The 27,401-nt window shown below is 42.8% G+C and overlaps 2 protein-coding genes across 2 annotated transcripts; one reads left to right on the forward strand and one right to left on the reverse strand.

Moving 5' to 3' along the window:
- The first annotated feature begins 209 nt into the window (after positions 1-209).
- On the forward strand, positions 210-8,087 carry nudc (nudC nuclear distribution protein). Its single transcript, XM_083925846.1, has 9 exons — positions 210-371; positions 980-1,057; positions 1,149-1,358; positions 1,454-1,534; positions 1,624-1,737; positions 4,159-4,353; positions 4,472-4,555; positions 4,639-4,757; positions 7,375-8,087. The coding sequence occupies exons 1-9, from the start codon at positions 297-299 to the stop codon at positions 7,424-7,426; spliced, it is 1,008 nt and encodes a 335-aa protein (XP_083781972.1). The 5' UTR covers positions 210-296; the 3' UTR covers positions 7,427-8,087.
- An 11,064-nt stretch (positions 8,088-19,151) lies between these two features.
- Positions 19,152-22,423, reverse strand: tbxta (T-box transcription factor Ta). The gene is made up of 8 exons (XM_083925706.1): positions 22,192-22,423; positions 21,580-21,844; positions 21,053-21,187; positions 20,901-20,962; positions 20,761-20,822; positions 20,459-20,632; positions 20,182-20,305; positions 19,152-19,929 (listed from the first exon to the last, which is right to left on the reverse strand). Exons 1-8 carry the CDS (start codon positions 22,374-22,376, stop codon positions 19,671-19,673), a joined length of 1,266 nt encoding a protein of 421 aa, XP_083781832.1. The 5' UTR covers positions 22,377-22,423; the 3' UTR covers positions 19,152-19,670.
- Between the last annotated feature and the right edge of the window lie 4,978 nt (positions 22,424-27,401).

The raw sequence follows: 27,401 nt of genomic DNA on the forward strand, positions 1-27,401 counted from the left end.
GCGGTTTAACATTTTATTCACTATTTACGAAAAAAATAAAATGATTTGGCCTTTTCTCTAGAAAATTCTAATTCTCCCTGTGCACCTCAACCCGCCCCTGAACAAATGCTCTCACTTTATTGGATATTTGGACTGTCATTTCAATGCTACTCTTCCGATTGGTCACATCTAGCGTGGGCGGGGCTTGTTTCCAGGAAGTGCGTGGTGTGACTACGGGCCACATTGTCGCTAACTCAACTTTTTGCTTGTCATTCGCGCAGTTTACATTTTATTCGGCCGTTTCTTGATCCACTATCATGGGCGACGATGATGAAAAGTATGACGCCATGTTGCTTGGTATGGCGCAACAGCACGAAGGAGGCGTACAAGAGGTAACGGGTCCGTCGCTAACGTGATACAGCTGCCGTGCTAATGTTGAAGCTAAAACAGTTAGCATGTGAGCTAGGAGGCGCACCTCGCCTCTAAACATGATATTCAGAGAAAGCTAATGTTCTCAACTATTTTAAAGGTTTGAGCTAATTCTGTTATTATGAACGTCTTTAACCAATGGGGGAGTTGAATTCGGCATAAATGTGACTAACAAAGCAGCATGATATTTCAGTAAATTCTCATTTTAGTCCTGGTTAAACCCATTTTCTTGATGGTCTATCTTTCTTGAAGATGTTATGAATATTGGTGACAACGTTACAGTTAAACGTTATAACTTAGCATTGAGATGCTGGTCCTTAGAATAAAGGAAAAGTTTCATTATGAAGCAGTTGAGTAAATGAAAGGATGAATGGTGCAGTAGTGCATTATAACACATCATAGAAAATACATTTCCACATCAATCAATAAATAACTGGGGTTTATGCAGGATGGGAGGAAGGAGTTGATAGGCAAACTAGCCATGGAGCTGATAAATATATAGTGGCTGTTATACTGCCAGTTATGCCAACAGTGTGCAAGTACAAACTAAACTCTCCTTTTTTCTCAACAGTTAGTAAACACATTTTTCAGCTTCCTCAGACGCAAAACTGATTTCTTCACCGGTGGGGATTCAGGTGCTGCAGAGAAGGTGAGCGTTGTCTTCAGCCAAGGTGACGTTTGAGACTACGTGCGGCTGTGCTCCACTGATGCCTAATTTCCGGCCATCTCTTTCTTTTCAGCTAGTCAAAGATTCTTGCGCCCACCACAGTCAGCTAGCGCTGAAGTCTCACAAAGAGAAGCAAGTGAAACAGGAGAAGGAAAAGAAAGCGAAAGCTGAAAGAGCTGCCAAGCTAGCAGAGGAAAAGAACAAAAAGAAAAATGACGACGGCCCCAAAATTCAGGAACTGACTGATGAAGAAGCAGAGAAACTACAGTCTGAACTTGACAAGGTGGAACTTGCGATGCTCTGTTACCTGTGAGTCACTGCCAATGTTCTATTACAAAACGTTAATTCATTTCTTTGTGTTAAATGCACATATTTCAGAAAAAGAAAGAAGAGGAGAAAAAGGAAAGTCCAACAAAAATTGCAGACGTGTCATCTGACAAAATAGAAAAAGAGAAGGGGGTGAGTGCACAGCTCTGGAGTGAAATGCTGGTTAGATAGTTTAAAATCTGTTTCTGATGACGTACTTACCTTACCTTCCATTTCCCCAGTCTGACTCCGAAGGTGAGGAGGATGAGAAGGACAAAGGTAAACTGAAGCCCAACGCAGGAAACGGAGCTGACTTGCCAAACTACAAATGGACACAATCCCTGTCTGAAGTTGATGTGAGTCCTTTTTGACCGGAGATACTTTCTGTGGAATACATCTGCATCACCACCGCGTGTTTCCCCACACATCTCAGAGTAGAGCTTGCATTTCATCAGTTGTTCAACGTGCCTTCTTTCACTTCCCCTCGCCATCATAAGTGTTGTTGTGTTTGTCTGGAAATCGAGGTGTGAACTTAGAGCGTACTCACACTGTCCTTCCGGACAGCGACCCGGGCTTTAGGGTACTTGTCCCCCCTCCCTCTCCCCCCCGCGCCCCAGCCCCGTTTGTACTCACACTGCCAGGGCCGGCCAATGCTTCTTGCTGTCCATACGCCATCACGCCGTAACACGTCACACGCATTGATCGCGTGTGTGTTGCTTTGTTTACAAATCTTTCCACAGACCTCGCAGTTTTTGTGCGTCTTGTCGACTGTTTTTGAATATTTTCATCCGACCAAATCTGCAGTAAACACTCCACCTCCGCATCACACCAACGTGAACCTTTCACCGCCATTGTTGTTGTTGTTAAATGTCTGCGCATGGTCCGTCCTTCTATTTACATGTCCGAACAGGCGGACATAACGCTACTGCCGTAGGGCTCGTGCTCGTGCTCGCACACGTGCGCACGCTCGTGCTCGTACATGTGCAAAAGGCTCCGCTAAAGCACACCTCTATCAAGCGGGCCGTGGACGGCCCGCTGGTCGCAGTTGTGCGCGGAGCGGGTGCACTCACACTGCTTAAAGGTACTAGGCTTTAGCTGAAAAAACGGTTTTGGCCCCAGCCAGAAGGACAGTGTGAGTAGGCCCTTAGTGAGATCGACCCTTGGAGGGCTAAGGGAGTGAGTGAACAATAATGGTCACTCCAGAGTGGATACCACCCACAATGCATTACAGTTATCCTTTGAGATGCAAGAAAACCATTAGGTGGCGGTAATGTCGCGGATGTAAAACGCCGGTTGCAGACCATCAAAGACGGAGAAGATAAATACATTGAACAAATAAAACTGGCAGATGGTTTCACTAAAATGTTACATAACTAATTGCTCTTAATATTAACTTAGATTGTTGTGCTGTGCACTTTTCACTTCAGCTGTAGCATAACAAACTACGAAGAACTGTAGTTCTAGTCTTTTGAAAGACAAAAAACCCTGACACTGTTTCTGGACCACCAGATAAGCACGGCAGCTGACGCAGTAAAAGACTGGTGAAGCTGCAGTCTCTCGCATCTCTGTCATCAATAAAGTATTTCTATTCCATTAAACCAGCTGCAGCTAAAATTGGAGTGCCCCCATATTCTGACCTTTATGGTAAATGCATCAAAACGGCCACAGAGAGGTTTTCACACATATACATAGAATATATACATATATGGAAATACTATTAATTGGAATATATACTAATATGATATTAATATATACTGTGTGTATGTGTGTTTGTATATATATATATATATATATATATATATAACATGTTACATGTGTCCCTTTTTATAAATTAAAAAATCTAACTAAATTGTGAGAGAAATTAGATTTTGGGTTGCAGGGGGAGAAAAATCCTTACAGTGACCGATACATTTAAATTAAGCACAACTCAAAGTCAGAATCAGAAATACTTTAATAATCCCAGGGGGAAATTGTTTCAGACAACTGACTTAAAATCCAGCATTTGTAAAGATTTTTTGGCAGTTTTTCAAGCCTATGTTATATAGGACGGACAGGAAATGGGGTGAGGGAGAGAGGGGAGTGGCATGCAGCAAAAGGCCGCAGGTCAGAGTCGAACCCGCGGCCGTTGCGTCACAGACCCTCAGCCTCTTTACATGGGGCGACAGCTCTAACCACTGTTCCACCGGCCGCTCCAAGATCGAGCATCTGGCCGATTGCCCAGGCACGGTACGGTCACGAGCATTGACGGCGGTCCTCACAACTATTTATATGCGACTGTTCTCCACAATGGACATTTAGAAAGATGCTGTCGAAGGGTTGACTGCAGATTTTGTCAGATGAAAATATTCAAAAGCAGTTGGACAAAACAAAACCCCAGAGGGAAGATGACGTAGAAGCAAAGAGCAGTCATGCCGGGGCTCGGATCATTTTAAGAAGTGTGAGTGCAAGCTGTACCTTTACAACGGAGGAGGGGGGACAATCACGCTTAAGCACGGGACTGATCAAAGGGCCAAATGTGACTGTACCCTAATTGTATCAGTTTGAATTGTGTACCATATACACCCTCCCCTCCTTTATGTTCCTCCTTTTTTTGCAATGTCAAACATCATCACACTGGATATGAACTTTATGTAACTTACTGCCCCAACTTTTTTTTAATCCTCCAGCAGTATATACTCGTCTCCAGTGTCCTCTTTTGCTCGTTACTGTAGTTTTGATAGCCATGAATAAAACTGAATCTAACAAACAAACATATCCATTTGAACATCCTCCCACAGCTGGTCGTGCCTTTTGACGTGAAGTTCCGCATCAAGGGGAGAGATGTGGTGGTGGACATCCAGCGGCGCTCCATCAAGGTGGGCCTGAAGGGACACCCTCCTGTTATTGAAGGGCAGCTTTACAACGAGGTGAAGGTCGAGGAAAGCTCCTGGCTCCTCGACGACGGCAAGGTCGTTACAGTCCACCTTGAAAAGGTAAGAACAGTGTGTGTGTGGGGGTCAGTGTGGGTTGTTGCAATTGGCCTCTGTCTCTTCAGCAGTAACACAGTGAATGGAAGGACTGCTTGAGCTGAATCATGGTCTTGAATTTCAGATAAATAAAATGGAGTGGTGGAGCAAGATGGTTGCCACAGATCCAGAAATCAACACCAAGAAAGTCTGTCCGGAGAACTCAAAGGTAACCGATGTAAAGCCCTCGCGTGTATTCCACCCCCCCATACTTCCTGCCCTACCAAACCATGTGTTTTTGCTCCCGAGCAGCTGTCAGACCTGGACGGAGAGACGCGCGGCATGGTGGAGAAAATGATGTATGACCAAAGGCAGAAATCAATGGGCCTGCCTACATCTGAAGAGCAGAAGAAACAAGACATTCTTCAAAAGTAGGTTTCGAGCGTTGCGTCACAGCAAGATAATACGCAGGTTTCAGTTTAGCTCAGGTGTCGTGATGATCTTTTTATTATGTCAGCTCTCTGGGGTTTTTACTGGCTGACCTGCCATAACAGACACTTTATTGACAGTCAGTCTAACAGACACTTTATGATGTATAAAGATTTAATAAGAAGAGTGAATTTGAAAGCTGCCTTTCTAGTTTTGCCCCCATGTTACCTATCTGTGCTCAAGGCCAGGCTCACCCGCTCTAACTGCAGGTAATAAAAGATAGTGTTTGTACCAGCCCCCAGTAATCTCGTGTTACTGTCTCACAATTAAAAGGAAGCAGTACCGTAAACTGCCATAATATCTTTTTTCACACTTATTTCTCTTAAATTCCCCCTTATGTCGGTATCTGTTAACTAAAGAACATAACTACCGTATTTTCCGCACTATAAGGCGCACCTTCAATGAGCGGCTTATTTTGAAACTTTTTTCATATATAGGGCGCACCACATTATAAGGCGCATAGAATAGATGCTACAGTGGAGGCTGGGGTTACGTTCTGCATCCATTAGATGAAGCTGCGCTAAAGGGAATGTCAACAAAACAGTCAGGGGAGGTCATCTTGTTGCTTCCTCCACTTCCGCACCATTGATTGGTTCATGTTAAACTCTCTCGCTGCTGCTCTATTCCCGTGTTCTACTGCGTGACTAATCGCCTTGAGTTTTAACTCTGCGTCGTAAGCGTGTCTCTTAATAGGGGCCATTTTGGGCTCTTTACACAAACACACAAATGGAAATGAAACGACACGCTTCGCTCAGTCGTGTATCTCAACATGCACCGCGCGTTACTTCTTCTAATGGGGAAAATAGAGTCGGCGGCGGCTTACCGTAGTTGCGAGACCTGTTGTGGCTCAATATTGGTCCATATATACGGTGCACTGTCGGCTTTTGAGAAATTTGAAGGTTTTTAGGTGCGCCTTTTAGTGCGGAAAATACGGTACATAGAAGTAAATGCCTAATTCAAACTACAGGTCTTGCAGTTGATCCAGTTTGGTTTTTAAGTGTTTGTATGTTGAATTCCATTAACTACAAAAAGAAGTTTCCATTTCTATGCGGTGTTTAAAATGTGTAGATTCAATTCTTATCCTTACTTTTCAGTTCATATTAGTGATATATATATATATATATATATATATAAAATTCTTGCAGTCTGAGCGCTGAGAAATGTCACAGTGAATATCTTGCTGCATTCTCTTTTCGCTAAGGTTTTGTCAGATAGTTAGTTCAACCTCTTGACGCCTTTTCAAATGAGTCCTGGTGGTGCTTTTAAAGGGGAAAATTTTTATGCACTAGAAAAGCTTTCCCATCCACCTGAGGTGCTTTTTGCCTTTGTTGAAAAAGAGCTGATGTGCTAAACAAGAAACGGAAACCCGTTTGCTGAAATAACTAACATAGGGAAAAATTTAACTCACATGATGGATCAGCTGTGTTTGCTGTCTGCGTCATCGCGTATATTATATTAAGTTGTCTCTGTCACGCACAAATCATGACCAGCACTAGCTGAAAAGAAAGAAGAACTGAGCCGGATCTCTGAAGACCTCTCTCCCTTTTTCTCTCGTAGATGACACAGGGGCTCGGCTTGGGTCTTGAGGAGAAGCCTTTATTCACCGACAAAGCGTACACACACACACTGCTGCGTTACAAAGTTACTGCTAACTAACTTCACACTCTGCTTCTCACACGCTCACTCCAGCCGACTGTGTGTTTGTATTAAACTCCAACAAAGACGGAGAGAGAACCGCTCAGTAAATGACAGCAAAACGTATCTCGGCAGAGTTTTTTTCCTCTGGGGGAAACCCTGATGTGACAACTCTTTAATGCGTTAAAACATTAAAATGGGGCTTTCACCTCATGAACATACAATATGCTACGATGAGAGCACTGTGAGTTTAGGAAATAGTGGCCTCCTTGCATCACTGGGTCAGCGGTCCACCCCACGACATGTCAAATATTACACACAGCAGTAGTTAACTGAGATGAGACCTGGAGGGCGGGGGCAACGTCAGAGCCGTGAGAGCGACGCACTCTTTTCACCGTTCGCACTAAATGACCTCCTATTCCTCCTGCAGCTTTCAGTTCAGACCAGAGGAGACATGTCTGTAGTCGCGTTGACCTCCACTTCCTCTCTACGCTCGTTAAGGCTGCCTCTAAAGCTCCCGTATAGTTTTATAAGGGTTGAACAATACTACTGAGGTGACTGCAGTCAGGAGAGCTGCTCAGAAAGGTTTCATTGACACTAAAGTTCAGCCTGTCCAATCAAATGCCTTGTCTAATGGTGTCACCATGTATCTTTTCTCTGTTGATGCATTTAAAAAAAATGTCTTTCCTTGGCCAGATGGATGTAGAACATATGTTCTGTCTGTGGCCAGAAGGGAGATGTTGACTGTTTAGAAATACACTATCTTTTGTAAATGAATAAACGAATAGACACGTGGAGAGAGATGAGAGAAGAACGCTATCAAATTTAAATCCAAATGCAATGAGATGATTATAAAGCAGTTGGAAACGGGATTTCAAATCAAATCTTTCACTGTGCCCGTATCTTGTTTTGTCGTCTCTGCAGGTTCATGGCTCAGCACCCGGAGATGGATTTCTCTAAAGCCAAATTCAGCTGAGACTTGCCGTAGAGTCCACATCCCCATTCACGTGCGTCACATCGGAGCCGACGTCAGGCATCAGCCAACCCCTGCTTCGTCTCTACTCTCCATACATGCAGACACGCGGTTCTGTTGTCTTAAGTGCATAGGTTTATGTTTTCTGTCGTTGATTACATGGGCGGTGACTGAAATGCCCACGTTCTCCCTTTACATGTCACAATATTTAAAGATGTGTCTGGATATTTTTTTTTTTATAAAGGAATATAAAATCAAAGTGATGTGACGCAAGAGTGCTTATGTTTTACTGTACTGTGAGCGTGACCTGAGTGTCAGAATGCAACAGTGTAATTTACATTTGTAGCCTTTTTCCTGCTTATTTTTACTGCCTATAAATTTGGAAGTTCACAACCTTGAACAGTCCAAGGCCAAAACAAGGGATTTTACCAGCAGTCGAAGTCACTGAACTCAGCCGTGTGTCCAAAGGCTACTGGGCTACAATGAGGACACGTTTTCCTAGAGCTGTCACCACGCAGGTTATTTGCATAATACAGGAAGTTCTGATGTGGTGGTAAATATTTCTCAATTTATTTGATGTAAAAAATATTTGCATTTCATTTACTAGTACCAATAAAATGTTTAGACAAGGTACTCACACCGGCCACTTTATTAGGTACACCTATCCAACTGCTCGTTAATGCAAATTTCTAATGAGCCAATCACATGGCAGCAACTCAATGCATTTAGGCATGTAGACATGGTGAAGAGGATGTGCTGCAGTTCAAACCGAGCATCAGAACGGGGAAGAAAGGTGATTGAAGTGACTTTGAACGTGGCCTGGTTGTTGGTGCCAGACGGGCTGCTCTGAGTGTTTCACAAACTGCTGATCTACTGGGATTTTCACACACAACCATCTCTAGGGTTTACAGAGAATGGTCCCAAAAAGATCCAGTGAGCGGCAGTTCTGTAGGCGCAAATGCCTTGTTTTAGCCAGAGGTCAGAGGAGAACGGCCAGACTGGTTGGAGCTGATAGAAAGGCAACAGGAACTCAAATATCCACTGGTTCCAACAGAGGAATGCAGGAGAGCATCTGTGAACGCACACCACCACCTACTTTCTAGAGGATAGGGAACAACAACAGAAGACCACACTGACACTTTATTAAGCACCAGATATGCTTAATAAAGTGGCCGGGGAGTGTAGAATGCACCATGTACATGTTTGAAAGTTTTTTCATTTTGAGCCACAAGGGAGCAGTGTTTCCCTTCTAACGAGTGCTTTTGGGAGGTTGAGTGTTGTCTTGTATAGTTTCTGTACTCATGAGACATACATATGCACGTATATGCATCTGGTGCAAAGTTGTACATGATAACCCTCATAAGAGAAATTGGAGAAATGACAGTGTATCTCAGCCATTAAGAGAATGAGTACAGGTTAGGACAGCCTGTGGAGTCTTTTTATTTTGGTTGAGTAGTTTCCACGTGCTCTAGGGTTCTTAAAACCTGAAGCGGGCGATACGGTGCATTACTCAGAAGACTTAAACTTGGAGTACAGTGACATAGCTCACATAGGTACTCCAACATAATCTCAAACAGCAGTGGTATAGCCACAGCAGATGTTCTATCAAATTCTGAAGAACAAAAATCAACGTTAGTTCAGAATAAATCCAGGATTCATTTGTTCTCTAATCTTGATCTCCAGTGTAATGCATACACTGGTGTTATTATAGGGATTTTGTTGCAATGGAAGAAAAATTAGAGCACGGAGGAAAGTCTTATGGTGTTATCACAGTCCTAATGCACTAAGTGGTGGACTTGAGCATTTAATAAGAAAACTTCTTTGGCATCAGATTATGACCAGTAATATAGTATAATGTTACCCCAAAACTTGAAGCAGCAGTAGTAGGAAACAGTGGGCCCAAATGTCAAGCTTAACATGGATGTAAAATTACAAGAAGAAAGAAGAAGAATTACATTATTTATCCTGCAACGGGATTATTATTAATCATGTTACACACACAGGCCCGAAATACACACACACGCACAGACAGGACCTATACATGCAATTAAGGAGAGATGTCAGAGCGAGGGGGCTGCCAGTGACCGGCGCCCCGAGCAGTTGGGGGTTCGGTGCCTTGCTCAACAGCACCGCGGTATTGCCCAGAAGATGAACTGGCACCTCTCCAGCCACCAGTCCACACTCCATACATGGTCCACACAGGGACTAGAACCAGCAACCCTACGGTTCTCAGCCAAGTCACCTATGGACTGAGCTACTGCCGCCAAACAGTAAGGCTGGATTACATGCATTCACCATATCCTATGAGTCCCTTGTGCAAATGTAGGCAGTTTACAATGACAATATAGAGAGGTAATTACTGGATATTTATACATTAAATGAGTATTGCTGAAAAATGTTGACTATATATCGTATAAAAAACGGCCTGGCTTCATGAAAAACTTAAGGATTATAACTAAACTACATTTTAAAGGTCCTTTATTGTCTTTTTTTTATTATAAGGCAGGTCATGGTGCGATAGGAATATGATGGAAGTAACAAAAAGCTCAATCCTCAGAGAAATGCACACAGCCCCCGTTCAGACACTGTGCCTTAAACAAGCCGTCAGGACTTCTGTACAGGGTGCCCCAAAAAAAGGGATACACACTTTAGCAGCTGATAACTACATATATATATATATATATATATATATATATATTATATATATATATATATATATATATATATATATATATATGCAGTCTATGCTATGAGGCCTGCCACAGTCGCTGAATTGAGATTAGCACATTGAACGTGAATGCACGCGAAATACCAAGGGAATTGTTTTGTGATGTGTGCGATTCCATTGCAGTGTCTGGATGTCAGTTTGAAAACAGGCGATGACAAAACAATGAAAGGGTATTTGTAAATTAAAGTACATTTTGAAAATGAAATGAATTTTAACAGACACTTACCTAATTATTTAAAGTGTGTCTACATCTTTTGGAACACCCTGTGTAGGTCGAAAGTGCTGCTACAGTCAGTCCCCGGTGCAGAAACGCAGAGAGTGCGGGACATTTGGTTGTGTTATTGCGCTGTTGTATAGCCTCAACCAGAGATAACTCCACACTCCCAGATTGTTTTTATTTTCAAACTTGTAGTCTTAAGACCAAACTTTATGAACATATCAAACTTCAGTCCTCTGGAGACACAACATGCTTTATTATACATATCTTCCACCGAAACTACCCGGCTACCCAGAAAGAAATCAGGTGAAGTTTAATGTAATCATCCTTCAGAAACATACCTACACCAGGCTTCTTTTCTGACCGTAGCCTGCTATGTGTGAATGCGGTGATTGACACGCCGTCTGAACCCTGGGGATAATCAGCATGCTGCCACCAATGAGCGAAAGACACGGTTTCTCACTCAGACCACAGTGGATATCATGCTCCTCTGCTAAATGTTACTTCAGTGAGGACCAGTTTGCTTACAAGTCTTTCCTGCTCGTGTGACTGTCCACAGCTAACTGGACTGGCCTGTCAGGATGGTGAGAGGCTGTCACTGTCACTGTGGTGACCGGAGGAAACGTACATTAGCTTATGCTGGCTAGCAAGTCCTCCTAATGTGTGAAATTGCTCGTGTAGTTCAAAAACACTCCTCGGACATCTGTGTCACTGGGACTATTGTGTTTTTGTAAAGGCTGACTCGCAGGTCACCGTGTTTGAACTTTGATTTTTGGGCTGTGAAGTGTATCAGCCACCACAAAGGGTATATTACCGGACAGATGTTAACGAAGCAAACACAACAGGCTCAAGCTTGAGTCACAAAATGTCTAGAAGTAGGGAAAGGGGACAGGAAAGCAGGCTAAAAGCAGTGGTTCCCAGACTTTTTGATCTGTGACCCATTGTCAGAGGTTATGGTTAAGTGTGTACATTAATTGTGAGCAGTTCATCCAAATGATCCCTTTTCAGAGACTGCTGTGTAACAAAGAGGACTTAGTGCCCTGCAGCTTCAGCTCGGGTGGGGGGAATATGGAATATGTTCTTTAACCGGGATACGTGCACTTTAATAATTGCACAGATACTTCTGTAAAGCACTTTATTGGATTTGCAGTTTGCACATTGCATATGTGCACACTTAAATATAGTTTTCATATTCATTGATTGTCCTTTAAAATCGTATCTGTGCTGGTAGGTTTTGTGATGGCCACATGGTTCCACCTGCAAGAGAGGGACATGAGATTTAATCTGCACTTGTGTGGTAAATTAACATTAAGATGACATGATGTGACTGATGTAATATACTGTATGTTGTGCCATAGTCTGTGTGTGTGTGTTTGTGTGTGTGTGCGTGTGTGTGTGTGCGTGTGTGTGCGTGCGTGCGTGCGCGTGTGTGTGTGTGCGTGCGCGTGGGTGTGTGTGTGTTTGTGTGGGTGTGTGTGTGAGTGTGAGTGAGAAATGTACTCATTGGTCTCCTTCGTCTCCAGGGTGTTCATGCTGAAGGCCTCCCCAGGAAACAAGCACCATATTTATAGTTCCATATAGTTCCAGGGGCATCCAAGTGGTGGTTGGTGGGGGTGTTGGGGTGTGTGTGTGTGTGTGTGTAGGAAACTTATGGGGATAATGATAAAAAAGGAGCAAGGAGAGCATGTCAGCATGGTAAATGGGCTTTCCCTCATTAGTTAGACCCTATATAAGGCGCCATTTTGTCATCAGTGGGTTGTTGTTGCATTATGTGGAGAGTGTTTGCCAGGTTGCTGAAGATGGAACAAAAGAAAGACTCGTCTGTGACACTCGACAATTCTGCCTGGGTATTCTTTCGCTGTACTGTCCAGTCGTAATTGTGGTCCACCTAACAGGCTGACTCAAAGAATCCACTTTTTCCGTTTTCACGAGAGAAAAGAAATTAAACAGAAGTTATAAACAAACAGTAATAAGGTCTTACAAAATGTGTTTGTTTCCCCTTGTTCCTGTATTCATCTCGTGAGCCCTGACATTAATCTCAGCTGCCCTTGGAAAGTCTTCATCCCCCGGTTGGAGAGCTGATTTAAAGGACCATACCAGTTTTATTTCTCATGTTTTCGCCAATTTACTACAAATTATTGCATTGCTTTCTAATCCTGTCCATTCATTAAATAATGCAGTAGCCTTTCGGCTTCTTTTACCTGCAACCTGTCAGATCTGTTCGGGAATGGGATGGTGTTCCACAGTCTAGGGGCTGACAAGAGCAAAGGCACGGTCACCTGTGAGATTAAATCGAGATTGTTGGACACCCAGGAGCCCCAAGTCAGTTGACTCCGAGAGACCTGGAGGTAGAATAATGGATTAGGGGGTCTGTGATATAGGTAGGGGCCAGACCGTTTAGGACTTCATAGACAAACAGGAGAACCTTTAAATTAATTGTGAACTGTGCTGGCAGTCTGTGGAGAGAGGCCTAAATAAGGGACATGTGGTCCTTCTTCTTGGTACCTGTCCGGAGTCTGTCTGTGGCGTTCAGGACCATTGCAGGTGGCACAGGGGCGACTGACTGATCCCAGTATATAGGGAGTTGCAGTAGTCAAAGCGAAAGGATATAAAGGTGTGGATGACTTTCTAAAGATATCTGAATGAGAGAAACAGCTTGTTATTATACGTTTATAGTATAATGTAACAGGTTTTGTTTCAGTTTATGGTTATTTTCTTGTGTAAACCTTCGGGCTGAGGTTGCAGGACATCTAATAATCACAAACAAACTTAACGATGATCATAAATATTATCAGCCTACTGAAAACTTTTGGAATTTTAACTGTAAGGGAGGGGAAGCCAGAGGCCTGATGGGATTGCGGATGGGTGGGGTGGCTGTATGACTGTGCGGGGTTTGAGGGCATGAAGGAGGCAGAGTCTGCTCAGCTGAGAGCAATGTCTCACCAAGGTACCAGAATTTCTTCATTAACGAAAACACACAGACATCAGAGGAACGGGGTTGGGGTTTGGGGGTGGACGAGGAGGCGGTCTGCAAACACACCTCCCCGCCGCTGCGCTGACTCGCTGTTCCAGACTTGACAACTTGTTTTTTGGCAGCGGCCCCTCGTAAATCAGCCGCAATGCCTTGCACAATGTGACTCACCATCATAATCGTGGTGTTTGCGGAGGCCGCTTCGCCCTCCTGTCTTCTTCCATGAGGCTGCTCGGTGGCTTATTCCTGGAAGTGGAGGAGGGATACGTGAGGGGACACCAGGACAAGGATGAGACAGGAGACTGGCATCTCCCTCTACTGATTTATACACAACTCTTGCTTCAGTCCCTGCCATTGTCTTCATTCTTTCTTTCAACTATTGATTAACTTTTCATTGATGTAATTTATAAATTCGAATTCTGTCAAAACAGGCGGAAAGTGTATTTTTTTGGCGTGTTTTACCCCCCTGCTACAACTAAAACTACAGCCCCAATAAGGCAACAGTGACCCAGCCCAACATCTGCATCTGCTGTTTAGAGCCCTCCACACCTGGGTGCTGGGCACACTCTGTAAAGCGTATTTGGAACACACACTTCCAGGGGTGGAGAGGAGGCCAGTGTGCAAAGTCAAACTCCAATTGTCAATTAGTGAAGGCCAACACAGGCTGCAGGCTGGGGTGTACTGAACAGATCAGCCATCTTGGAGAACAAAGGCTTCAGTGAGCTCAGGGTTCTCAGATCCACACACACACACACATGCACACACACACACACACACACACACATACGAACACACATCGTAAGTGAGAGAGCATAGAGATGGCCCTGGGCCCAGCAGGACCTGTTTATCGCTCCAGACTGAGCAAAGATCATCAGCAAACATCCTCCCCACAAGGTCTGGCTAACTGCTCATAAACAGGTACTCATACAAACACACACACACACACACACACACACACACACACACACACACACACACACACACACACACACACACACACACACACACACACATACACTGGAGATTAAACAGGGGGTGACAAGGGTGACTCTTTTATTTTTGGGCTTTTGTTGTTCATTGAACATAATAAAGTGATTCCACTTTCCAGCTCCAGTTCTATGAATTATAGCTATAATAAAAAAGTGCCTCACATACTCCCTGTACTATATCAGGTAGAGATTATAGACACAGCAGTGTTACATACTAGTGATGATTAGCCAGTATGATTCACAAATTAATAATGTCAATTGGTCCAATGAATCAAATATTACAAATATGACGCTCATCATATAGATATGATAAATGCATATTTAGACATGAATACAAATCAGTTGGAAAACATAATTTTGTTAATCATTGGTTTGTAATGTTGACAATCTCAAAAGCTGAAGCTCAGATTAAAAGCACCAGCTCATGATTGACTGTCAAAATGAAAATCTGAATTGAATAGAACCAGAGATGCCGTCTCCTGTAGTTCATTCTGAGTTTCGGGTGTGCTACGCTAGTAGTGGCTAATGTAGCCTCGAGCTGCTAGCCTGCAGCAGAGATGAGGGACGGGCTAGTGATCTGGTTAGCTCACTTCTTTCTAACTCCGGGTTGTTTTTATTTTACAAACTGACGCTGACTCAAGTGACACCATTTATCAGCCTCCGCACAGCTTCCTCTCCTCTGCAGCGAGCAGGAATTCTGTCTATCGGTTGGTCGCTGAGACCGCCACTTTTGGTCCCAGGTTCCCAGGACACTGTGCTCTCTTCGAATGCTCCCATAGGCACATTCACCCATTCACTCCCATACATGCGGGGAAGAGGAGTTCACCTCAGAATTTTTTTAAATAATTATCTTGAGACCCTTTACTAAAAAATGTAGATGGACAGAATTTTAGACCTGACCAAAATCGTGTTATGGGCAGGAGCAGGGGGGTGTGCGGGTTAAAACAGCATAGTGAACAACATCCAGCAGCTTAGGTCCCGTCTCCGTAGAGCCCATCGCAAGGCTCTGGCTGCTACACAACTCTTCTGCTTAAACTTTTTGTTCATTGCGTCCGATGTTATTTCTATTTTTTTTTTCATGTGGTTTTGTGTCCATTTTTGGTCCAGACAGAAATTTGGATTGACTGTTGGATGGGTAACATTTGGAATGGACACTTTTGTTCCCTTCAGGACAAATCAGTACCAACATTGTGTCAAAAGTCTAATTTGTCCAATACTAGAGGATGACGACCAAATACCATTAGAACTAATGACATATTCCCATCCGCCTTTGTAAAGCAAATGTTAGCTTGCTAACAAGCGTAACTAAGGGTGCACTCACACTGTCCTTCCGTACCGTTCCCAAGCACGTTTCATGGCTAGAGTCTAGTTCGTTTGACCAGTGTGAGTGCAACCGTACCGCGCCTAAGAGCAGTACGCTTGCCGTCCACGGCCGGTTTTGGAGAGGTGGGCTTTTGTAAAGCACGTTTGCACATGTACGAGCACGAACGCGCACGCGTGTATGAGCACGAGCGCAAGGCCTACGGCGGCTCTGACGTCATTTTATGCGCGTCTGTTGGGACATAGAAAAAAGATGGACGGACCATGCGCGGACATTTAAAACAATGGCGGTGAAAGGTTCACGTTGGTGTGATGCGGAGGTGGAGTGTTTACTGCCGATTTGGTCGATGAAAAGATTCAAAAACAGTCGACAAGACGTACAAAAACTCCGAGGTCTATGGAAAGATTTGTAAACAAAGCGACGCATCGCGATGACGTCAATCAATGCGTGTGATGTGTTACGGTTTGATGATGGATAGGCAGCAAGAAGCATTCGCTGAGGCCCAGGTAGTGTGAGTACAAACGGGCCTGGCCCGCGGGGGCAGAGGGGGAGGGGGGGGGGGCGTGGCACGGTACGTGGCACGGTACGGATGGACAGTGTTAGTGCGCCCTAAGATGATGAACATTGTAAGCATTTTACCTGCCATGCATCACCATGTTAGCGTTGTCACTGGAGCATGTTAGCATGCTAATATTAGCATTTAGCTCAAAGCACTTCTGTGTTAGAGTACAGCTTCACAGAGATGCTAACGTAGCTGTAGATTTAGGCTACATTCACACTAACGGCCAAAATACACGGGGTGCATACATGGTGCGACGCAGCTGCCACAGCATGTCCGCAGCAGAGTGCGTCCATATATTAACATGAGGCTGCTACAGGGCGATGTGGGTGGCGCGTGGCTCTACTTTTACTCTATTTTCTATACAACTATTTTCTTTCTCTACACACCCTCCAACAGGTAAACAACTACAAAGAACTGTGTAAAAAAAGTGCAATCTGGAGGGGCGGCCGGTGGCACAGTGGTTATAGCAGTTCGACTCCAACCTGCGGCCCTTTGCTGCATGCCCACCCCCGCTCTCTCACCCCATTTTCTGTCTTTTATTATATAATTAAAAAACTGCGAAAAAAAAATAATCTTAAAAAAACAATCTGTTAAGAAACATACACAAACTCAGCAGCCACACGCACCTGACCTAGCAGGTTAAAATAAAATCCTGTCTTCGTATGCAGCGCGTCAATTCCTCATGGATTTTGGCTGTAATACGTATTTGTATCAAAGCGAAAAATGATCTCCACCCACGCTTGTGGAAACAGGAAGCAGTTGTCTCACGTTTTTGAAAATACAGAAAATACTATGGTGGAAGAACAGCAATGGCGGAAAGTAAGACAAGAGATTTCTTCGCTTCGGTAACCACAAGGTTGAACAAGCAAATACAGCATTTTAGAGCGGTAGTGGGAGCATTATCCATCGTCAGAGGAAGCCAAAAGAGAAGAGAAGAAAAGGAGTACCTCCATGATGGACGACATAATAAAAGGTATGCCACTCTACTTAACCAATAAGGCTGATAAGACACGCCTAGGAAGGGAACGTGGGTGTCTGCGTCCTCTGTTTACGCCGAGCCAAACGAAAATGCCACCCACAGTTTTGCTCAATGAGTACTTGTACGCTTGACGCTTGAATACTTCTTCTGTACTTTTACATCAATAAGAATTTGAAAACAATTACAATGTAAGTAAGAGATCTGTATTACAACACTATAAAAATGTTCAATTTATCCATAGTGTCAACAGTGGTGTATGACAGACGATCACATCTCGTTTGACAGTTTAAACAAGACATCTTCTGTATTTTGCTCAAGCTAACGGAGATAAAATCCCTTCATTTGGAAAGGCAGTAAAGTGACGGTTTCCAGAGACGTTGGCGTTTCATGAGGGGACCTTTGCTCCGCTGCGATCGGCCCCGCCAGCTGCAGGTCACATTGCTGCTTCATTACTGTTTGCCAGAGGCCCCGTGACCCTCCAGCCTTCATTTGCACCTCGGTGAGGACCACTCCATCACCGCTCAGGGGCCGGACCTCTGTGGGCCTGACACACACATCACACCACTGACATCATGAGTGCACGGCCAAGCCACTGGCCTCAGGTATGAGCTGAATCCACCAAACCATACTTTTACTGTGTGTTTTAGACGTTTTTGCCTTTGGGGCTCTTTGGGCTTGGTACTGAAAATTATGATTTTTATCTTCTTATCATGTTCTTTTTGTTATCAATTGTTTATATTTCTAAAACGTAGAACTTTAGTCATTACATTTGTTTTAATGTTTTTAGTTTTGTCTTCTGGAATTCACAATAGTTACTCTATGTTACTCTGATTTTATATGCGTACTTAAACTTTTACTTTAACACGTGTTGTGCTAATTTTTGGAAAATACTAGAGATTCACCTGTATACTTCTTAACCAAATAAATAGTGTTACATTAAAAGTTGTGTAAAATATGACCTTGAAATTTGCCATTATGAACGAAAATCTAAATCTAATTTATGAATCATTTTAAAACCTTATTGATTTCCCCCTTAAAATCCTTTTCAAATTTAACTTGTACACATTTTTCAGCTTTCTTCACAGTGCAGAACGAATTAGGACATTACAACAAAGCGTTTAAAGTCGTGCTGTGCAAATAAAAAGGCTGAAAACGTGAACTGAGTTTGGTTTGTGTTCACTGTTGCTGCTGTGCTGATGGGCCCATCTGAGTTTATTATTTTCAGTCCCAGGTGTAAGCATTTTGGGTCTGTATTCAATACGTTTGACTTTCCTCACATGCAGATCTGAATGTGTTAGCCGTATGTCGCACCATAACGCAGATTGTAACAAAAGGGTGCCAGTGATGGAAAAGTACCCCAATGGATTTCTTAAACTGGACACTTCTCCATCACCTCGTTGTTTCAGTTACATGTCAGAGAAGCCACTTTCACTTAGCGTAGCTGTGCGGACGCTGTTATTTAGAGAAGCTCATAATGTGGGGCCAAAAGTTTGATGACTGAGGTTTGATGCACAAGGGCGATGTGAGAATTACACCTCAACTTTAAACCTGTTGGTTCAAAATGAGAATGTAATAAATGTTATTAGTGTTTTTGTTCTTGATTAAACCACCGTAGCCCACGTTTGCCCTTTGACCTTACACATTATGGCACTTTAGTGTTAATGTACATGGCGCATCTCAGCGTATCTAAAGCTTTGGTCAAAAAAATACCACATTATAGCACTTAAAGTAGAGAAACAATTCAGTCCTCCAGTTAATATCATTTTAGGTACTATGTTCGCAGCACAGAGACAAAATGAAACCCATGTTTGAGAAAACAAACAATTTTAATTTATTATTAAATGACATAAATAATAACTCACAGTGAGTTCAAATACAAATAGATAGTTATTTACACTTGTTTTTTCTGTCTTAAGGAAACTCTGCCGGGATGCAGAAGGCACTTATTTCTCTCAGTCCGATTTGGAAACATTTATTGCATTCAGAAAAGGCACATTTATATGGAAAACACTGGACGCCGTTAATTTATTCTATTTACACACATATACACATTGATGTTAGCGGAACCATTTTTTTCTCATCTCACATATCAAAGAATAAAAACACAAATGAAACTTTCTCAGTTGAGTTTGGTTGTGTGAAGCTAAAGGAGTAAAAAAAAGTGTAAGAAACACGTTATGAATGTGTAATAAGCATGTTGGGAATGACTAAGAGCAGAGAAGGAGTTCTGACCATGCAGTTATTCTAAGGCTTATTATTCTGTGTGTCCAACATGATTGTCTTTTAAATTCTGTCAACTGCTCGGTATGACTCCCACCTAACTGTACACCTATTATAAATAAGAGGCTCCGTAATGAATGATCTAAGCGTTATCACAAACAGGAGCCAGAAGAGATCCTTGCAGGTCTTGTGACATTTCATCTTCTCCAGGACCTTTTATTTGTGTCTTTAGTCCCGCTCCTAAAGCCCCCAGTTTCTGCTCAGTAGCTCTGAGCCACAGGCGCCCAGGACGCGGTCAGCCTGGCGATGGAGCTCTCAAACTGGGCGTCCCCGACCCCAACCTCGCTCAGGCTGGGGTCATACATGGAGGAAGGCGAGGAGACGGGCAGCGAGGAGGTCAGGCCTGTGTAGGAGGAGCCCCTCAGGAACTGGGAGGTCAAACCTCCAGGTATGGAGCCTGAGGCTGAGCCCGAAGGGGTGAGGGTGGTGCCGGCTACTGACCATAGGCTGGGGTACTGACTGTGGACGAGAGGAACAAGAGGGTTTTATCAATGTGGCGACAGTCGATAATGTCTGCTCAAAAACTGACAAAGCTGTTGACATCGTGGATCATTAGACCATCCCAGCCCAGGAGATGAACATGTTAACTGGGTTCACACAGCTTTTCATGGTACAAATTTATTTCATCAGAGCAAGAATTTCTGCGGCCATTCTTCATCTCCCTTTTTCGAATGCATGCCGCAGGCTGGACAGCATGGTAAAGAGGCTCACCTGGAGTTAGATGTGGAGTTGGTGGAGTGGGAGAGAGTGCCCATGCCTGTGGAGTTGGGGATCTGAAGTGCAGACCAGCTGTCATGAGTGGGCAGAGTCCCTGAAGTGTTGTCCATGTAGTTGTCTGAAAACATGTACAGATCACAAATTAATCCAAATTCTCACATTTGTTTCTGTCCCTGACGCGATAAATGAAATATATGTGTGTGTATATATATATATATATATATATATATATATATATATATATATATATATATATAGTCTGAGGTCTTACTTGTGCCGGAGGTACGGTGGGGGTAGTGGCTGGGGTATGGGGCCGCTCTGTGGCTCCTCAAGCTGGAGTAGCGCTCGCAGTAGGAGCCTGAGGAGTGGCCTGCTGTGCCACTGAACTGAGGAGGGCTGCTGCTGGGGCAGATAGGAATCTGGCCCGGGAGGAACCAACCTCCGACTGTGGGATTCAATCAAAAAAATGAAGTCATTTAACACATCACAGATCTTTGTATGAAAATACATACAGCTTTACTTTTTCCTGATTTTAAACCATTTCATAACTGTGAATGAATAAATGAAACTCACGCTGAGAGTAGCCAGACTGCTGGCTGTCTGCACTGTGGTCGGGGACGTCTTTATGGTCGCTCCTGCAATCACAAACCACATTAGATTCCATACTGTCTGTACACTGAGTTCATCATTTGAGGAAGACGTCGAGGTTGTACCTTTCTTTGGCATCCAAGAAGGCTTTAGCAAAAGGATTGTGTTTTATCTTCAGAGCAGTGATCTGTGGGGAGGACATGAAAGTTAATATTCCAGACATTCACTTGAAGTGCTCATAAGGTTTCATGACGAAATTACTCCATGCAAAGCAGACCTCTTCGTTCTGGTAAGCAGTGACTGCAATGAACTGGGTTTCCGGGAACGACTGGCTGCTGATCATCTTCTGGATGCCCCCAACCTTCACAATGTGTATCCTCGGCTCATATTTGTGCAGAGAATTCAGCATGATCTAAGGGGAAACAACAAATGAATGTCAGTGTTTAGCTTTATACTATGCAAAAGGATTGTTATTTCACACAATCACCATGGGGCTTTTCTCAGATCGAGTGTAGAAACTATCCAGTGGTCAAGGGAAAAATCCAGTGGTCCCTTGAATGAATTGCCTTAAATGATCCACATTATTTTTGTCATGTGTCAAAGTACTGAAGAAATCCAACTTTTGAGGATCTTAGGAACTGGGCTTTGTTTCATATTCCACAGGTAACGTTGGAAGAATTATTTTATATTACATGACTATATCTTCCAGTTTTAATCCCGGGGGCCTCATTGAGGCGCAGCTGAAACGGTATAAAAAGAGTCAGACTTTCCCCATAATTACTAACATTATTCACATCTCCTCACCTGTCCGCCCCCGTTGAGTTTATTGGAGAGTTTGACTTTGCTGAAGGAGACAGGCGCTTTCATCCAGTGCGCTCCGAAGTTGGGGGAGTCCGGGTGGATGTAGACGCAGCTGGGGCTCTGGGGCTCCGGTTTGCCGCCGGGGACCCACTCCCCGTTCACGTATTTCCACCTGTTGTTATCCGCGGCAACGAAATCCAGCAGCACCGAGTACATAGCGTTGGGGTCCAGGCCGCTGACGCTGGCTCTGAGAACCGGGAACATCCTCCTGGGAAACAAGAACAGTTACGAATTTGTTTAAGGCGTTGGTGAAAGCATTTGGCAAACTTTGATCATCTTATTTGAGCTCAATCACAGAACCAGCTCTCGTTAGGCGACCAGAAACCTCCCGAGGCCGCTCGGACCTCAGGAGCAGCACTTTTGACAGAGCACTCGTGTCAAAATAAAACCCGCTTTACAGATGTTAAAATCAACAACATTTATATACATTAAATGAAGCTCATCACACTGAAACACCCGTGCGTAAAAAGCGCGTAAAATGTGCCCGGCCTGTGCGCTACAAAACGGCACCGCGGTGGCCTTTCCACAGGGCTGCTATCGCTTCATTGGACATACCTTCCAGTCTTGGTGACAATCATCTCGTTGGTCAACTCTTTGAACTTGTTCCATAAGTCTGCATCATCAAGCGTCAGTTTAATATCCCTCTCGGACGCGTCTCCCTTCTCGCTGCCCTTCTGGAACTCGCTCTCCACGGCGCTGAGGAGATGCTCCAGGCGCTGGTCAGTGTTGGAGGAAGTCATATTTCCAAACAGTGTGGGTAGAAGTGAAATCCAAGAGGTTTTAGTGCAGGGGCTCGGTGACTCTTACAGAGAGAAGGCCCGAGGGATACTGCCTTTCTAAATCCTGAGGCCTCATCATTTAACTGGCCCCCAGGGACCTCATGGGGATTCGGGGCGTGGTTTGTGCGCGCACATCTCGCCTCTCTGACCGTCTCCAAACGCCGCCCCCTTACCAGGCTGTACCCCTCTGCACGATATCAGATTTATTTATTTAGATCAATAAAAATCAACTTTTCCATTTTAAATTGGCTTCTCTCAACCAAACTCCACTCAGAATAAATTGCTTTTCCCCGTTGAAAGAATGACTCTGCAGTTGGAGAGTTTTAGTTTGATACCTACGGATCTATTACAGATGTCCTCCGCATTCAAAGCTTTGCGTTCAGACAAAAGAAGGGAAGCCGGGGAGCAGAGCTGTGCCTTTGAACTCAGTTGTATATTTGCAAATAGTGCTAATCTTTTGTTGTCTCAAATCCACATGGGAGAAGGCTTGTGTTTACTGAGTATGGGCCATTAGGGCAGACTCTGTGTTCCTGTTGTGCCAAAGTGTGGACGGCCCACAAGTGATGCCGGCATTTGCATAATGGGCCCGAGTCTCCATATGAAATATTTCAGCCAGTGTGAGGCTGAGTGCTCAGAGGCCGTGTCTACCATTCAAACAGAAACTTTCATTTACTGAAGCAAAGTGTGAGGAATCTGCAAAACACCTAACTCTGCTTCTGAAAAGTGCTCCATAAGCATAAAGATTATTATTATATTATTATTATTATTATTATTATGAATGGTTGCATTTCAGGACAGTGGTAACCCTCTCCTTATTGAGCAAGTTGAACTGTTTATATTCTCCTCTTATAGTGGCCATTCTCTCTCTTTTTTTTTTTCTTTCTTTTTTTATAAAACAAGCATAACCAGAAAGAGACGAACCCGTGAGAAATATATAGAAATATCTTCATAAGTAAATGATGATTCAAGTGTATTGCTATAGCCCAAAACCAAAGAGAGTGACTTGGCAGATTCTTTCATAAACAAAGCCTATAATGAGTTTATGATTAGGACACATTGTTACAGATTGAACTACACAACCAGCTCCAGCTGCATCAACAGTGGCATGCTGCTGACACATGAATGCATCAGTAATAATAATCATAATAATAATAACAATAATAATAAAACACAGCTGCATCGTGGGTGTTTTTATCTTTCTATCTTTTTATATGCTAGTTATATTACCTAGTTATATTTTTTCCTAATTATCTGATTACTTTTCACTTACCTATATTTTTAATTGACAGTTAAACTTGTAAGTTATTATCATTTATAAGCAAAATCAATAAAGAGTTTTTTCAATACGATGCGTTGTTACATATTTCACGACCAGTGTGTTATTAAATCAGCTCCACCTCGGCCTGCTGTAGCATTCAAATTAAATTAATTTAAATGTAGGCTATTGATATAACTTAATATAACATATTTATCATAAGTATCACTTGTGTTGCATACTTGTGCATGTTTCATTGTCCTGTGACATATCTCCAAATTATCAGAAAGACATTGCCATACTGCATTTTTTTCAGATAATCCAACGGATTTTTAAATGGTTTAGTTTCAGAAATGCTTTGAAGACATGTTATCAAAAACTTTAAGGGTCAATAAGTCCAATGTTTAGAATTTATACAGGTTATTCCTGTGAATTTAAGATTGTCAAAAACATAAGTAAACGTGAAAAACTCTCCCAAATCCAAAAACTAGAGTGCTAAAACTCAACTTTGGGATGTCACCAAGTATAAAGTCTGAACCGCTCCATAGATAATTAATAGTGAAAGATGCTCTAGATGACGCTGAGAGCACCCAGGGGAATGTTCCAAGTATATGGGAACATTTTCTGTTTCATAACTGACAACACCACAACAGAATAAAGAAAACGAAATCACTCTCCCATTTGAGACTTCTTTCTCTGGTGTCTGGTTGAGAGAGAGCGATGAGCTCATGTTCACAAATATTAATTCAGTTTTACGGGGCACCATGGACATAACATACACTGTAAAAAAACAATGTTTTACAGGTTATATTCTGTTTTTGTTTTACAGATTTTCCCCATTTTCTGATAAAACAGCGAAATCCTTGTAGATTTACAGATGTTTTCCATTATTTTAAATTGTACTCTTAAAATTACAGTTAATTAATCATCATTTATTAGTAAATTAATATTTTATTTTTTTACAATGTATTGTGTATTTTAATCACCATTTTCCATACAATGCTGTAGTTTAGAGGTTTACCCTTGAAATTACAAGTAAATAACCATATTAAATAACAGTATATTTAATGTAATTTATCTCATTGGACTTTATAATGTGCTCTGTTTTTGTTTGTTTTGTTTTTTTACATGTCATCCTGTGATGTGGTTATTTACTGTAATTTCACGCTATCTGTCTGTAAACTTTGCTGCCAGTTTTACCGTTTTATTACAGATTCTTTTTACAGTGTACTGAGATGCTTAATTAAGGTGGTGTGCCCTTTAAATCAGCTCCACCTCAGTCTGCTTTCACATAAAAATGCTTCTTACACATGAATGCATTTAGAATTCTAATAACCCAAGAATGGAAATCGAAAGTCGCTTATACTTCTGTACATTTCATTGCCCTGTGAAAACCACGTCTCTCCAAACTGTCAGAAAGACTTTGTAACAACACGTTTAACTCCCCACTTTTTCCACTTTAAATGTGAGATGTGTGGTTTTTATCGGGCTGTGATGATAAATGCAATGTTGTAACGGAATATTTCTACAACATGGTAACGCTTTTGTGTAAAGAACATAGCCGAAGACTTCCTCCACCACTGCAGGCCACTGTGTGTTAGTGTTGCTTTTAATATCCCGTATGATATGAATCTTTCATACACCGCCATAACCGCTGCATAGCTGAAACAATTGCTGTAACTCATTATTAATAGGCAGCGAAATACAGTATAAAATTATTTACTGAGAAGAGCGCTGCGATGAGAGAAGCTGTGAGTGTTTGAGAGGGGACCCCTAACAACTGTATACTCTACCTTTAACAAAACAGTAAGTAACTCGTAACTAACTCTCTTTAAATGGGCAAACCACAATATCACAGCAATATGGGACACAATTTGTAACATTAATACGTGTATTGACATACAAAGACACCACTGAACAGTGTGCTTTTATATCCTATTGACTCCTGACAGTAGAATAAGCCGCTATAAATCTATAATAAGGCCCAGTCATGCAAAAAAAAATGCAAGAATCTTAAAAAAAAGGCTGTGGTTACAGCCTGGCGCTGACACTGAGCTCCCTGACTCTCAGTGTTCATTATAAGGCTCACATTGTCCCCACTGACTGATCCTGAGGAAGCTTTTTATGTTTCACCTCTCTGAACCTGGTTGCTTTTCTTCCCGTTTGATTCCACTGTCTGTCATGTACTTGGAATTGAGTGAGGGCTTTGGAGCGCGACTCCACTTTACTACACCACTTCCTCCACTTCTACAGAGGCCGTAAATGTAAAGGGGTTCTCTCACACCTTTCCATCCCGTATCATTCAGCAGCCTCTTCCTTTTCCCCCTCTCTGTGTGTGTGTGTGTGTGTGTGTGTTTATTTCATTTTGGAGACAGAGAGAAAGAGACAAGGAGTGTTAAAAAAAACAAAAAAAACTGCAGACTGGGCCTGTAGGCTCTGTTCCACTCACAGGAAGCTGCATCATAACTCCAGATCAAGACCGGATCCAGTCGTCGTGTGGAGCTGCAGCAACAAAACACTCCCTCGCCTGAGCCTCAGCTGCGTGTCGTGGTCGTCAGGTGTTGCCCGGTGAGATTTATTAAAGCACAAAACATCCTCACGGTCTGACTGACGGGCCAAACGGGAGGTACAGGAGGAGCATCTCCGTCCCACACGGTGAGCGAATGTCTGCTCTGAAATATGAAGTTTACTTGGAGAGCCAGCTGAGGTTTCCCACAGCTTCTCTCCTCACTGCCGCCGCCTCAGCGAGCTGAGGGTTAACCCCGGCGCAGGCCTCGCTCTGGCATCAGCACACACTCACCTAGGTGAGAAATATTGCAGAGGTCTGGTGCTTCACAAAGGGACAGTTATAACGATGCATATTTTCCAGAGGACTTTGCCGGCCTAAATAAGTAAACACAAGTAGGCGGATGAGTCAGTCCTGGGAAGAAAAAACACTCACAAAGTCATTTTTCTCATGAATTATGACATAAGCTGGTTACGGGACAAAACAACACATCCAGCTCACGTTTGACTGATAAGGGTCAAAAATAAGAAAGTGTCAGAGGTGTAAGCACAGTGGAAAAGGAAAGCTTGTAGGATTTACTTCATAAAATCCTTGTAAGTACATTTTACTGCTGAATATCAAATACAAGTCACTCACCAATCACTTATGAATCATTTTAATTGTATTTGTAGATATATAATCAAATGTACACTTCCTATTTAGTGAATTTGTTACATGTATTGAATGTCTAAATACTAAAATGTTTACTTAAAATATTCTAGCTCCCACTGAATTTTAATTTGACTCTGTATAGATGACTTAGATTAATTTAATATATTTTACTATACCAAAAAGTCAGGATTTTCAGTGCAGCTTAAAGTGATATCATACTCAGGAATCAATCAAATATGTATATTTAAACATTTATTTAAGACCAACGATCTCTTCTGATTCTTCTCAGCATTTTTGTTTCTGCTCTTCAATCACACTTTTCACTCTGATCCTGTGAGAAGAAATGGAGCAGAATGGATAAAACAAGTGATGATAACTTTATTTTGTGTTATCTGTGTTGTGTTATTAGTGTGTATCTCTGTTGTTGCTGTCAGGGTGTCGCCCCTTATTACCCGCACAAACATCCGACCAGACACCACACTGCTTTATTCCTCTATTCAAATGTTCTTAACGTCCCTACATTCTGGAGAAATACATAAGATTTTATTCATTTTTGGCCTAAAAGTAGTCAAAT

The sequence above is a fragment of the Echiichthys vipera genome, assembly GCF_963691815.1.
Source record: "Echiichthys vipera genome assembly, chromosome: 13".
Classification (NCBI taxonomy): Eukaryota; Metazoa; Chordata; class Actinopteri; order Perciformes; family Trachinidae; genus Echiichthys; species Echiichthys vipera.

What these genes read in the sequence shown, in the direction of transcription:
- nudc (XM_083925846.1), top strand. Translation starts at nt 297, where the DNA reads ATGGGCGACGATGATGAAAAGTATGACGCCATGTTGCTTGGTATGGCG. An exon ending in AATCCCTGTCTGAAGTTGAT is followed by an intron (nt 1,738 to 4,158) that starts GTGAGTCCTTTT and finishes ATCCTCCCACAG; the next exon opens with CTGGTCGTGCCTTTTGACGT. An exon ending in TTACAGTCCACCTTGAAAAG is followed by an intron (nt 4,354 to 4,471) that starts GTAAGAACAGTG and finishes CTTGAATTTCAG; the next exon opens with ATAAATAAAATGGAGTGGTG.
- tbxta (XM_083925706.1), bottom strand. Translation starts at nt 22,376, where the DNA reads ATGACTTCCTCCAACACTGACCAGCGCCTGGAGCATCTCCTCAGCGCC. An exon ending in TTCTTGGATGCCAAAGAAAG is followed by an intron (nt 20,823 to 20,900) that starts GTACAACCTCGA and finishes TTGTGATTGCAG; the next exon opens with GAGCGACCATAAAGACGTCC. An exon ending in CCACCGTACCTCCGGCACAA is followed by an intron (nt 20,306 to 20,458) that starts GTAAGACCTCAG and finishes ACATGTTTTCAG; the next exon opens with ACAACTACATGGACAACACT.